The sequence below is a fragment of the Sphaeramia orbicularis genome, chromosome 19 (genome assembly GCF_902148855.1).
Source record: "Sphaeramia orbicularis chromosome 19, fSphaOr1.1, whole genome shotgun sequence".
Lineage (NCBI taxonomy): Eukaryota > Metazoa > Chordata > Actinopteri > Kurtiformes > Apogonidae > Sphaeramia > Sphaeramia orbicularis.
Window position 1 is genome coordinate 4,568,345 of NC_043975.1, and position 14,591 is coordinate 4,582,935.

The 14,591-nt window shown below is 35.7% G+C and overlaps 1 protein-coding gene across 2 annotated transcripts in view; it reads left to right on the forward strand.

Annotated features, from left to right (window-relative positions):
• Nucleotides 1–14,591, forward strand: part of LOC115410607 (melanopsin-like) — a 63,060-nt gene that overhangs the window by 17,144 nt on the left and 31,325 nt on the right. For both annotated transcript variants that reach the window (XM_030122327.1, XM_030122329.1), the window contains exons 2-3: nucleotides 4,970–5,106; nucleotides 5,649–5,782. In XM_030122327.1, the coding sequence (XP_029978187.1) occupies nucleotides 4,970–5,106; nucleotides 5,649–5,782 (271 nt within the window). The remainder of the gene's footprint in view (nucleotides 1–4,969; nucleotides 5,107–5,648; nucleotides 5,783–14,591) is intronic.

Here is a 14,591-nt window from a genome sequence, read left to right on the forward strand (position 1 = left end):
GTAGCACCGAGCTGCTTCAGGCGGGAAATGAACAACCCCCGAAGATGAGGAAGGAGGAGATTTAGAGAGCGAAGTGGCAGAGAATTAACAGGGATGAGGAATCAGAGACCTTGAGCCTGATTCAACACATCATGAACTGAAAGCGTTTACATTCCACGCACATACAACCCCGTGACCTTTAGCCCCGCTCGTTTCCATACGCCATCCGTCACTTTGCACTGTATGATTGCAATGTCCTCTTTCAGTGGAAGGAGCTTGTGACTCTGCACAAAGTAGGTCTGCTCCAACAGATGTCAGACTCTGAGGAAACACACCAGCGTTTTAAATGCTAGGATTATTAGAAAGACGTGGACGTTTCTGCGAAATGCAAAGAGATTTTTTTTTTTTTTTACTCCGTTTGTTTCTGTGGCTCAACCATCTGCCAAGGACAAACACAGCGACGGACAAAGGAAGTGTGAGGGCATCACATTGTGTCAGGATTCCACAAATTAATCCTCGAGCGAATTCTTAAAGTCCATTCTTTTCATTTCCAGCTGAGTCCAGTGGAGAAAACAACAGCTTCTATTTTTATCACTTCTTTTCTTTGACTATAAAAGTTGTTTCTCAGCAGTTCTCATCTCATCTGGTCACTTTCTCATGCTTATAATCCTTTAATCTTCAGAAGCTTTACATGTTGCATCAGCTGATAGTTTACATTATAGCTCTGTTAGGTTAGCTCTGTTAGCTTAGCTCTGTTTTTAGACTGAAAATAGCTACAGTAAAACCTCTACTCATCTGTTTTCTGTTCGATTTGTGTCGTCAGTAGCTGAATTAAAGATCTGTTTGAATCCAACAAACAAAAAACAGCAACTTAGCAAAGATAATAACATCCCATAATAACTTTATACCTTCATTAGCCTCATAAACTCACGAAGAAATGCTTCCAATTAACCATCAAACTCCATTTACATTTACAGCTGTGGAGTACCAGTAGAGAAAACAACAGCTTCTATTTTTATCACTTCTTTTCTTTGAATCTAAAAGTTGTTTCTCAATGGTTCTCATCTCATCTGGTGACTTTCTCATGTTTATAATCCTATAATCCTTATAATCTTTTTGCATGTTGCATCAGCTGATAGTTTACATCATAGCTCTGTTAGCTTAGCTCTGTTAGCCTAGCTCTGTTCTTAGACTGAAAACAGCCACAGTAAAACCACTAATCACCTGTTTTCTGTTCGGTTTGTGTTGTCAGTAGCTGAACTAAAGCTTCACTAAAGTAAAAGTTAATTCTCAATTACAACAAACATGCTGTGGTTCAGTTTATGGTAGGGCTGGGTCAAAACATTGATTTAATCGATTTTAGGTCAATTTCTTTTAATTTTGCGTAATTGATTAATGGTGGATGAGATCGATTTCAGAGCAGGACCACGAGTAAATGACCCAGAAACCACAGATACGGAAGCATGGCCGGCTCCGTCTCGTGTGCCCCTCGTGGAGACTTGGTCGTGCTCGCGACTTCTGGCGAGTTCTGGCGCGGGAGGAACATGGAGGAAGGGTGGGGAAAACCCCTCCACGGGAGGTCCTCCTGGCCTCAAACTCAAACCCCCAGTGCGGAGAAACTGGCCGGTGGAGGCGGGTTGCGGAGGCTAGTCATTCTCGAAATATTAACGTCGATCACTTGTGGTTGAGTGTGGAGTTAGAGGAACAGTAAAGCGGAAATCACGAAGCTCCGCCCACCCTCCCCCTCCAGTGAGTTTCTTGTACCAAGGGCCCAACATGAGTCTGTTCCAGGGGGGCCAAACTGGTGTCAGTGCCCCAGGGTGATTAATGTGCATCTAGGCTGGAAGCAGCAGGTATAAAACAGAATAAAGATGACGGAGAAGTCCGATCTGATCCGCTGGAGAAACATGGACATGTTTGTGTCCTGTTCATTATTTCAGAGCAGATTCATTTGTTTACTGATGAAATGTCAGATTTATTTCCTTTCTAATATCAATATTGATTGTGTGTTGCATGGCTGCAGTAGTCAAAAAATCAAGTTCCAACTCAAAATTGTACTTTGGTATCACTAAATGAATCTGAATCAATCAATTAATACTGAATCGAATCACAATTAATTGATTCAGAACCTTATGAATCAAAATCAAATCGATTAAGGAAATTGGCCATGATACCCAGCCCTAGTTTCTGGGACACTAGTGTCTCAGATTCTTACAAGTACAGTGAAGTTTTATGTCTTTTGTCAGTTTCACTAAATTTTAACACATTCACTACAGAGCCTCAGTGGGCCCAGATAAGACACATGTGGTGCACCAGGAAAGATGAAAAACTACACTTTTTCTTACTTTTTAAAGTATATTTGTAGGAGTAAAAATTGAAAAATTATCCACAGAAGATGGTCATGGTCCCTGAGGGCCCAGATAAGACACCTGTGGTACCCCTGAAAAGTTGAAAACTACACTTTTCCTTACTTTTCAAATCATATGGGTAGGAATAAAAATTGTTAGTTTGACAAAACACAAAAACTGCAGCAAAGTTTAGTCAGATATTACAATGAACGGCCATTATTTATCTTCTACTATTAATTTACTGATTTAATCCGTCTTCACTTGGTCTCTTTCTAAGTCATTTGTATAAATTCCATCCAACTTTGCCACCAATCATATTCCATCTGGTTTCACAAAGATGGAAAAGTGACACAGGAGAAGTGTGAAGGCGTTGTACCGATTCCTCAAATTAATTCCCAAGTGAAAATTTGTGTTCTGAGGCGAGGAATCTTACAAGTAAAATCTCTCCTGATGAATGAAAACTGTTCCCAGTGGACGAACAAACGCATACACTGGACGGTTGGACAACTATAATCAAACCATGCGTTACGTACCATCTCTGTTAGGTTTGTTTTGAAGGATCTGATGGGCTTTTGTTTTTCCTCATTGAGATGGAGGTCGATAATGGATAGACGACATCCTAGCTTCTATAACTTTTAGTTTTAGGCAAAAAAAAAAGCTTTAGTAAAGGCTACAAGAAAGATAAAATAGTTATAAATATAAAAATAGTAAATATAAAGAGGAAGAAAACAGTAATAAATACATTGTAAGTCATTTTTTATTGGAGTCCCACTAGTCGCTTTTCCATTCACCCTCAAATTGCGCAAATATAACTTGCACATAAAAATTTCCCTAATGGAAAAATTTTGCCAAAATTCTCATTTTTCGATTAAAAGAGGTGGTTTTTAAGGCATAGTGCAATTGGTATATCATACAAAACTGCAATGGAAAGACCTTTTTCTGCAACTAGAATCACAGGAATGAAAAAAAAAACGGATGTTGACGGACATTACAACAAGAGAAGAAGAAGAGTTTTAAAAGAAACATGTCCTAGTATGTGTGGGCACACCAGGAAACCCAATAGTTTTTTACTTTAGTACGACATAGAGGGGTAATATATAATAATAATGAATATATCTGTAAATCAACACCATGTTTACATTCAGAGGCTGAAGACAGTCACTGGTAGACAGATCTACTCCCTCGTCCAATTTAACTTCCTCCAAGTATGCAAGAAAGAGAGTCCAAGCATTTAAAAAAGTGTTCACAGAACCAAGGTTATTATCATTAACGAAAACTAACGAAAACTAACGAAATGACGAAAACTAGAATTGTAAAAGCATTTTTGCTCACTGAATTAAATAAAAACTATAAAAGAAAAAAACGATAACTAACTGAAACTGTTTTGTGTGCTTCCAAAACTAACTAAAACGGATAAAAAATTATGGATAAAATTCCCTTTGTTTTCGTCTTTGTCAATGTCGGATTGATATGAAATCAATTTATTTTGATATTGCAATTTTAGCTAGTGGCACTGTACGACACTTGACGGTCCATCACTTGTGTTCACTTGTGGTTTCCTGTCGTCTTCTGGTCCCCGCTCTACCTGGAAACATGGAGACTAAAGTTGGGAGAAAGCAGCAGAGTCCTGTCTGGGATTTATTTGACTGTGACGGAGAAGAAGAGAAAGGAGACGACTAAACTAAAACTAAGCATTTCGAAAAAAATGAAAACTGATAGAAACTAGCGAACCTGCTCTAAAAATGAAATAAAAATAACTGAACTAGAGAAAAAAAGTCAAAACTAAATAAAACTAAACTAGAATGAAAAATCCAAAAGTGTTAGAACCTTGCACAGAACAGGTCCTCATAGACCTGAGCTTTTCCATCTGTATTAATGACAGCAGATCACTGACCCACGTTTGAAAAGATGGAGGATTTGGAGACTTCCATTCTTTTAATATCAGTCTCTTAGCGATTATCATTCCAGTTCCAGTGGACGCTGTGGTGTTGCAGGTATATTCCCGACAGTCTGAGAACAGCCAAATATAGCAAGTCCTGGTTCAGGCTGAAGGGGCCTGTTATAGGCCCTGGAGAACCAGTCAAATATTTTAGACCACAAACCTGTCAATGAGGACCAGAACCAAAAGGAATGAGACCAGGTTCCCTCCAACACTTCACACTTGTCACACACTGGGGAGACTGAGCGATAAATCTGGTTCAGTCTGACTTTGGAGTAGTGGAGACGGTGGACAGTCTGAAACTGGATCAGCTGATGCCCACTGTTTATACAACAGGAGGGAATTTTATGTATTTACATTTTTAACTATGAATTTGTTTAAAGAAAAAAAAGGAAAATCATGTAGCATTAAATAAGATAATAACATCTTATTAAATCCATCGATTATGAACAGACGACAGTGTTTGGGTCTGCTGTGAATTTCAGCATTTGTCTCAAAAAATTTGCTTTTTTGTCATATAACCATGTTTTATTTTGTTTTTTTTAATACTAGATCTTTATTCTCATAGTACAGTGGTGGAAAAAGGACATGACTAAAATAACAGTCGTAGTAAAAAGGATCAAACACAGATTTCTTTCAGGCTGAAGTTTCAGAGCGTTAACGTGTTAAAACTCATCACCTTATCCTTCTTTTCGGTTTCCAGGTTTCTATGGATACGAGTCACCCATTCCCGACAGTAGACGTCCCTGGATACGTCCATTACACCATCGGTGTCGTCATCATGGCGGTGGGCATCACAGGCATGCTGGGAAACTTTCTGGTCATCTATGCGTTCAGCAGGTACGGCTTCATCTGTTTCCTCTGAGAGTGTATTTCAACGAACATTAACCGTTCATTTCAAATTCTGTTGAAATGAATGGTTTGCATTAAGTCTGTTCTGAGGAGACGTCCTTCGTATTTATGTTCACTGTTTACCTGGAGTCATGGAGGTTCCAACCTGTGCTCCGTGGACACTTTGAAACTGTTTGTTCCAAAGATTAGGACTGAAAGAGTGAGTAATAATGAGTTTTCATTTCCTGATGCCTGGAATAAGCTTCAGTCTGAGCTCCACCTACCTTAAATAACTTGACCATTTTTTGATGTAAGCCGACAGCGAGCTTCCCCTGTCTGAAAGACGAGCAGCCGCCACTGGTGGACACCCTCCCATTTTGCTGGTTTTTGTGCCATATTTTATGTAAATGCTTCTGCATCATTGGCCTCAGGGTGAGGACTGGGACTTCTGTGGGTTATGAAACATACTGTAGATTTGTCTGATGTTTTCTTTGTCATTTCTTCATCTAAAATTCATGTCTATGTTTACAACTTTGCCTGTGTTTGTGCAGGTGCAGGGGTTTGCGAACTCCGTCCAACATTTTCATCATTAACCTGGCAATCACGGACTTCCTCATGTGCCTGACCCAGACGCCCATCTTCTTCATCAGCAGCATGCACAAGCAGTGGATCTTTGGAAAGAAAGGTACGACCAGCACCAAGGCTCAGCAAGGATTGTAACAGTCAGTCAAATTAATTAACAGATTAATTCTCTATTAAATCAAATCTGCTGTGGTTGAGTTTCTGGGACACTAGAGTCTCAGATTCTCACAAGTACAGTGGAGTTTTATGTCTTTTGTCAGTTTCACAAAATTTTAACACATTCACTACAGAACCTCAGTGGGCCCAGGTAAGACACATGTGGTACACCAGGAAAGATGAAAAGCTACACTTTTTCTTACTTTTTAAAGTATTTTTGTTGGAGTAAAAATTTAAAAATTATCCACAGAAGGTGGTCATGGTCCCTGAGGATTAAATGTACTTTGTTTTGTAATTACCTCTGCCACGGAGGTTATGTTTTCATCTGGGTTTGTCTGTTTGTTTGTTTGTTTGTTTGTTTGTTTGTTTGTCTGTTTGTTTGTCTGTTAGCAATATAACTCAAAAGGTTATGGAAGGATTTTGATGAAATTTTCAGGAAATGTTGATACTGGCAGAAGGAACAAATGATTACATTTTGGTGGTGATCGGGGGATGACAACACTGATCTGCTTTGGCAGAGGTCTGCGCCCTCCGAGTGCGTTTCTGGTTTAAAACATGTTCTTGCTATAATGACTAGACTTAAACAGCTTTTTTTTAATTTGGAGCTATTTTCATCTTGTTACATATTTGATGTCATTTTCATGTTGTTGCATCTATTATTGTTTTCTGTGTGTGTGTTTTTTTTTTTTTTTTTACATTATTTTTGTCCAGTTTGTCATTTAGGTCATTTTCATGTTACACCTTTTACATTGTTTTTTATCTCATTGCTTCTTTTACTTTGTTTTCATCTTGTTGGATATTTTACATCATTTTTATTTTTTGTCTCTTTTACACCATTTTCATCTTGTCGCATCTATTATTATTTTCTGTTTGTTTTTTTTTACATTACTTTAGTCCAGTTTGTGTCATTTTCATGTTGCACCTTTTACATTGTTTTTGTCTAATTGCATCTTTTACTTTGTTTTCATCTTGTTGCATATTTTACATCATTTTTATTTTGTCTTTTTTACATCATTTTCATCTCGTTTTGTACTTTGTCATTTTTTCTTGTTGCATCTTTTACATCATTCTCATGTTGTATCTGGTGACAAAAACTGCAGCAAAATTTAGTCAGATATTCAATCATTGACTCATTTTCCTGCCATTATTTATGTCCATTTTTATTATGAATTTATTGATTTAATCCATCTTCACTCTGTCTCTTTTTTAGTCATTTGTATAAATTCCATCCAACTTTGCAGTCGTCTATATTCCATCTGGTTTTGTCTTTTCCTCTGGAGAACGGCGGTCATATCACGGCTAATCCGAGAGTTTATTTAGCTTCAGTGGGAGGAGAATTTTCTCACCCGTAACCGGCGGTGGTTGATGCCAAACAAGACCGTGGGGCTTCAGAGAATGTAAACATAGCAGTTATGGATTAATTATAGCGTTGGACTTCGTCATGTGGGTTTAATTGGAATATTTGACTAGAATCTGACAGCTTTACTCATCCATCTGATCCATTCCCTCATGAATGGATCAGATTAAACCAGATCAATAAAGAATCAGTAACACATCGACTCGTGTAACAGTAGGATTTAACCGAAAACTGAGGCCAATAATAATAATAATTATAATAATAATAAAGGTGAAGCAACATTTATGTGTTTAATCCAACTAAAACATTTCACTTCTCATGTCTAGAATTATTATTATTATTTATTTATTTATTTATTTTTATTTGTGATCGTTAACAAGAAATTGTGGACAGAAAAACAACAACACATAAACAAAGGGAAAATCAAACAAATAAACAAACCAAAAACAACAACAATGACAGAGTAATGACAAATAATAACAATGACATCATCATATTACAATGAAAAAAATAATAAATGTAAAGAGCAACTAAACAATACAGACTGATTAGGCGTGATAAGGAGAAGGGGAAGAGGGGAGTGTGAATGAAAGAAAGAGAGAGGGGGGAGTGAGGGGGAAAATAATGATTGTTGTAATAACATAAAATATATAAAAATATTAGGCCTGTAACGGTACACAAAATTTTCGGTTCGGTACGTTTTCGGTTTTCAAAGCTATGGTTCGTTTTTTTTTTTTCAGTTTGGTAGGGGAAGAAAGAAAACCCCTCAAAATGTCTATTAATGCATTTTATGAATTTTTTTACATTGTTCCCCCAATTTTTGGAGACAATAGAATATAGAAAAACAGGAATAATATAATTCTGCTGCGACAAATCAAATAGAAAATAAATTATTAATATTACTAAATGTATTTTAAACATTAGTTTTGCACTTTTCCCTGAAAGGTAGTTTTGAACAAACAAGAAAAAACTAATCACAGTTCTGTCAGTTCACATTCTGCAGAAAAATAACAAAAAAATTCCACATGAAGTGCAACATTAACAAGAGGGTAAACTGGTATTCTGTTGGAACAAACTGAAGAGAAACACTGACAACACAATGAACCAAATGATTTATTTTAGGACAGAGAACAAACTGTTTAGGACACTGTGTGTATTTGTGTGTGCCTGTGTGCACGGGGGATTTTTTAACTAACTAATTTATTTTTTTGTCGGGGGGGGCGGGGGGGTGCAGTTATATACCTGGGGGTGCGGTCCATAACTAACGTAACGAACACTGTCGTGAAACGAAAGTGCAACTTTACATACTTTCAACGTTCTATTTATTCCTCTGTTATACAGTGTGATAGACAGACAGACAGACAGAGCTAGTGTCAGTGTTGTAGAACTACCGTAGTTCCTAGGGGCCAAACAACGTCCGTCTTATTATCGTCTCTTTCCTCGTTGTCTTTCACCTGAACCTGAACTGATCCAAACTGGACTGGACTGATGCTGGAGGGTCTGCAGTCTCTTCCTTCCAGGTTCACATCATATTTGTTGTTTTATTTAGCTTTTATTCTTATAGACCGTATTGAAAGAGAATTAATCGTTAATTGATCGATAAGGTCAACCAACTAATGATTAATGGATTAATCGATCATTTGCATCCCTAATATTAATTTAAATTTATAAAAAATAATTGAAAATAAGCTTTATGATGGTCATCTGACATTTTAGAGTAAGTCAAAGCCACACATTCATCTTCCATTTAATACGATCCGTACTACCCTGTGTCTTTTACTCTATTTTCATCTTGTTTTCTATTTTCTCATTTTTTCTTCTTCCCTTTTTTTTTTTTCCGTCATTTTCATGTGGTTGCATCTGTTTTGTTTTGTTTTTTTTATATACCATCTTCCCTTCAACATGTCACATGTTTCCAATTGCTTGTGCTGCTTCTTCCCATGGGGTCAAAGGTCACATTAAATAGTGACTTTAACCTTTAAAACTGTTTAGTTCAGGTTTTCCTCGTGTGCTTTAAGGCGGTGCACATGTTTCCTGTCATTTCTTGTTGCATCTGAAGAAAATAGAACAAGAAATAAATATGTATGATCATTTCAACCCTGAAAAACAACAAATGCTGCATCGAACTACAAACAAAACACAAGCAGAGACGGAAAAGACACAAAAGACACACAAAAGACACACTCCTACACACACATTACTGATACCGATGATCTTCTACAGGGACTGGGATGGTTTCCTTTTCTTTCACACCAGAGAATCCACACAGAAATACACACAGAAATACACACAAACACACAGAAATATACAAAAACACACAAACACATAGAAACACACAGAAATACACACAAACACACAGAAATACACACAAACACACAAACGCACAAACACATAGAAATACACAAAAACACACAGAAATACACACAAACACACAGAAATACACACAAACACACAAACGCACAAACACATAGAAATACACACAAACACACACAAAAATGAACACAAATACACACACAAATACACAGAAATACACACAAACACACAAAAATACACACAAACACACATAATTACACACAAACGCACAAACACACAAATACACACAAACACACAAAAATACACACAAACGCACAAACACACAGAAATACACACAAAAACAAACACACACACAAACACACAGAAATACACACAAACATATAGACACACAGAAATACACACAAATACACAAAAATACACACAAACACATAAACACACAGAAATACACACAAACACACACGCACACACAAACACACAGAAATACACACACACACAAACACACTGATCTGCTGGCTTTAGTATTCTGGAAAGAAAACAGACGGACAGGGAAGGAACAGAGGTGTATTGATTATATTGAATGCATGTCGTAGTTTTATTGGTTATATTGAATGTGTGCCATAGTTGTATTGATTATACTGACTGCGTGTCATGATGTGTCCCAATATTTATGTCCATATAGTTTAGAAACATCAGTATTTCCTTACAGTTTAAGTGAGATGTGATGAAAGTAGATGGTTTATTGTGGTAGAAAATTATTATTTACAGTCAGAGCGTGAAAAATGTTTTAGAAATTTAAAGGTAGAACATTTAAAATCAGTCATGGATAAAAAAATAAAAAAAAAAATGTTGAGAGAAATTAGATTAAAAAAATAAACATCTGAGACATTTTGGAAACAAAGATAACAATTTAAACCAAATGCAGTGATATTTATCCCATAATATAAAACTATATTCTACCATTAGTCATTATAGTCTTGTATCCCAGACCCCTGTTAGAAAAGAAACAGCTGAACTCACCGTGTCCACATACTTTTGTCCACATATAGAGGCTCCTCCCTCTGATCAGACGCTGACAGTGAAGGCAGCGTTTCTCTGCAGGCGTTGGCGTCCTGACCTTGACGAAGACAGCCAGTCACTGTCAGATGTCGGCTGCGTTTCTTTTTGCGATCTCCTGTCCACCATTCCCACCTCTACTCTACTCCGATCTGGAGATTTTTTTCTGTTTATTCAAACTCTCAAAAGATAAAGACGGAGAGAAGTGTCAAGGATGCACGAGGCAGATGGAAATCTAAAGCCGAGGCCCAGACGTGGGTTTTCTTTGTCTTTATCCATCAAATATATATCAGTTTACACACACACACACACACACACACACACACACATATATATTAATGTACATCCAAACTGTCCAAAAACACAGTAGAATGAAATAAAACTGTTAAAATGAGCTGAAATATGACATGTTTTCACATAATGTCTACATCGGACAGTTGTGGAAAAAATTATTAAACCATCAGAAGTCATCAAAAACAATCCAGTCCTAACTCCTGTGTGTATCATGTGACTAAAACAGACAGAAAAGAAAAGATGGAACTCCTAAAAGCACTGTTTTTGTCAGTACAATGCCATAGATACTGATGGAAGAACTGAAGTGATTTAGGTTATTATCAAGAAAACATGTTAAATGGATAGATATCAGCTCTGAAATTAAACTACTATGAGCTACAGGGGTTGGACAAAATAATGGAAACACCTTAAAAAATCAACAAAATATAATTTAATATGGTGTAGGTCCGCCTTTTGCGGCAATTACAGCCTCAGTTCTCCGAGGTATTGATTCATACAACTTGTGAATTGTTTCCAAAGGAATTTTAAGCCATTCTTCAGTTAGAATACCCTCCAACTCTTTTAGAGACGATGGCGGTGGAAATCGACGTCTTACTTGAATCTCTAAAACTGACCATAAATGCTCAATAATGTTGAGGTCTGGGGACTGTGCCGGCCATACGAGATGCTCAACTTCATTAGAATGTTCCTCATGCCATTCTTTAACAATTCTAGCTGTATGGATTGGGGCATTATCATCTTGAGGTGAAGGTGTTTCCATTATTTTGTCCAAGCCCTGTAATTTTGTTGTTATCATTATATTTGTGCAAACAAATTGATCTTTAGTTGGACCAGGCATTAAAATGAACAAGAAACTGAAGAAAACAAGGGTGGTCTAATAATTTTTTCTACGACTGTATATATATTTATCTCAAAATTTTTATTTTTTTTAATGTCATAATTTCGACTTTATCTCGTAATTTTGACTTTTTATCACATAATTGACTTTTTATCTCAAAATTTTGACTTTTTATTTCATAATTGACTTTAATCACAAAATTTCGACTTTTTATTTCAGAATCATGACTTTTTGTCTCATCATTTCAATTTTTATCTCATAAGTTAGACTTTTTAATCTCATAATTAGGACTTTTTGTCGCAAAATTTCGATTTTTTTTATCTCATAATTTTGACTTTCTCATAATTTTGACTTTTATCAAAATTTTGACTTTTTAATCTCACAATTATGACTTTATCTCATAATTTCAACTTTTTAATCTCATAATTATGACATTGAGACCTGATGTATCAAATCTGATACAAAATTGAAACTCATACAGTGAAACTGATACTTGAAAATAATTTTTTTGGTTCTTCAAAAGGACCGATAAAGGCTCCGGTTTTAAAGAACTGGAATTTTCTGTCAGTGATTTAATGGTTCAGGCTTTAGGGGGTTCAAGGGTGGAGCGCTGTCTGGTTTTAGCTTCAACATGCTAACGTTGGATTCAGTAGCTTCTCTTTGCGTGTTTCCATTTGATTCCATTTGTTGAGCGTTGGCTGTTCTCCATTAGACCGTGTTGAATCCATCCATAATGTATGAGGAAATCTGATACATGCATGTGCATTTGCAGACGTCCACAATACAAACACGTTGGATTAATTGGTATTTGTCGCCTCAGGCTCCGAGCGTACAGTTAGCGCTAACCCGTCAAACACCGCACAATATTAACGCGACGTCAACACGTCCGACGCCGAACGTGGAGTATGTGTCATCCTGCCTGTCCGAGTGTTTGTTCCACGTCTCCTGTTCAGTCACTGACTCTAATGAAATCCAGAGCGGTTGAGCAGGACCAGCAGAGCAGATGTTCTCACATGTGAACGTCCTGGGGCATTCTGTCAGAGCTGCACCCTGCTCCAGTCCAGATCAAAATCATTGGTGAATCACCTCAGAAATGAAAAAGTAATTTAATAAGATCCAGCGACGACCTGTTGAAGGCCAGTCCTGATGTAACGGAGCGGCAAGAGAAGGAGAGTACATGGAAAAGTGCAGACTTCAAACCACAATGTTTTAGTAGTAGTACTAGTAGTAATAATAGTAGTAGTAGTAATACTAGTAGTAATAATAGTAGTAGTAGTAGTAGTAATAATAATAGTAGAAGTAGTAGTAGTAGTAGTAGTAATAATAGTAGTAGTAGTAGTACTAGTAGTAATAATAGTAGAAGTAGTAGTACTAGTAGTAATAATAGAAGAAGTAGTAGTAGTAGTAATAATAGTAGTAGTAGTAGTACTAGTAGTAATAATAGTAGAAGTAGTAGTAGTAGTAATAATAGTAGTAGTAATACTAGTAGTAATAATAGTAGAAGTAGTAGTAGTAGTAGTAATAATAGTAGTAGTAGTAGTAGTAGTAATAATAGTAGTAGTAGTAATACTAGTAGTAATAATAGTAGTAGTAGTAGTAGTAATAATAATAGTAGAAGTAGTAGTAGTAGTAGTAGTAGTAGTAATAATAGTAGTAGTAGTAGTACTAGTAGTAATAATAGTAGAAGTAGTAGTAGTAGTAGTAGTAATAATAGTAGTAGTAGTAATACTAGTAGTAATAATAGTAGAAGTAGTAGTAGTAGTAGTAGTAATAATAGTAGTAGTAGTAATACTAGTAGTAATAATAGTAGTAGTAGTAGCACTAGTAGTAATAATAGTAGAAGTAGTAGTAGTAATAATAATAGTAGAAGTAGTAGTAGTAGTAGTAGTAATAATAATAGTAGTAGTAGTAGTACTAGTAGTAATAATAGTAGAAGTAGTAGCACTAGTAGTAATAATAGAAGAAGTAGTAGTAGTAGTAGTAGTAATAATAGTAGTAGTAGTAATACTAGTAGTAATAATAGTAGTAGTAGTAGCACTAGTAGTAATAATAGTAGAAGTAGTAGTAGTAGTAGTAGTAATAATAGTAGTAGTGATAGTAGTACTAGTAGTAATAATAGTAGAAGTAGTAGTAGTACTAGTAGTAATAATAGTAGTAGTAGTAGTACTAGTAGTAATAATAGTAGAAGTAGTAGTAGTAGTAGTAGTAATAATAGTAGTAATAATAGTAGTAGTGGTAGTACTAGTAGTAATAATAGTAGAAGTAGTAGTAGTAGTAGTAGTAATAATAGTAGTAGTGATAGTAGTACTAGTAGTAATAATAGTAGAAGTAGTAGTAGTAGTAGTAGTAGTAATAATAGTAGTAGTGATAGTAGTACTAGTAGTAATAATAGTAGAAGTAGTAGTAGTAATGATAGTAGAAGTTGTAGTAGTAGTAGTAGTAATAGTGGTAGTGATAGTAACAGTAGTAGTAATAATAATAATAGTAGTAGTAGTAGTAGTAATGATAGTAGTAGTGATAGTAGTAGTAGTAATGATAGTAGTAGTGATAGTAGTAGTAGTAATAATAGTAGTAGTGATAGTAGTAGTAGTAATAATAATAGTAGTGATAGTAGTAGTAATAATAATAGTAGTAGTGATAGTAATAGTAGTAGTAATAATAATAGTAGTAGTGATAGTAATAGTAGTAGTAGTAATAATAATAATAGTAGTAGTAGTAGTAATAGTAGTAGTGATAGTAGTAGTAGTAGTAATAATAATAGTAGTAGTAGTAGTAGTAGTAGTAATAATAGTAGTAGTTGTAGTAATAGTAGTAGTAGTGATAGTAGTAGTAGTAGTAGTAATAGTAATAGTAGTAGTAGTAGTAGTAACAATAGTAGTAGTGATAGTTGTAGTAGTAGTA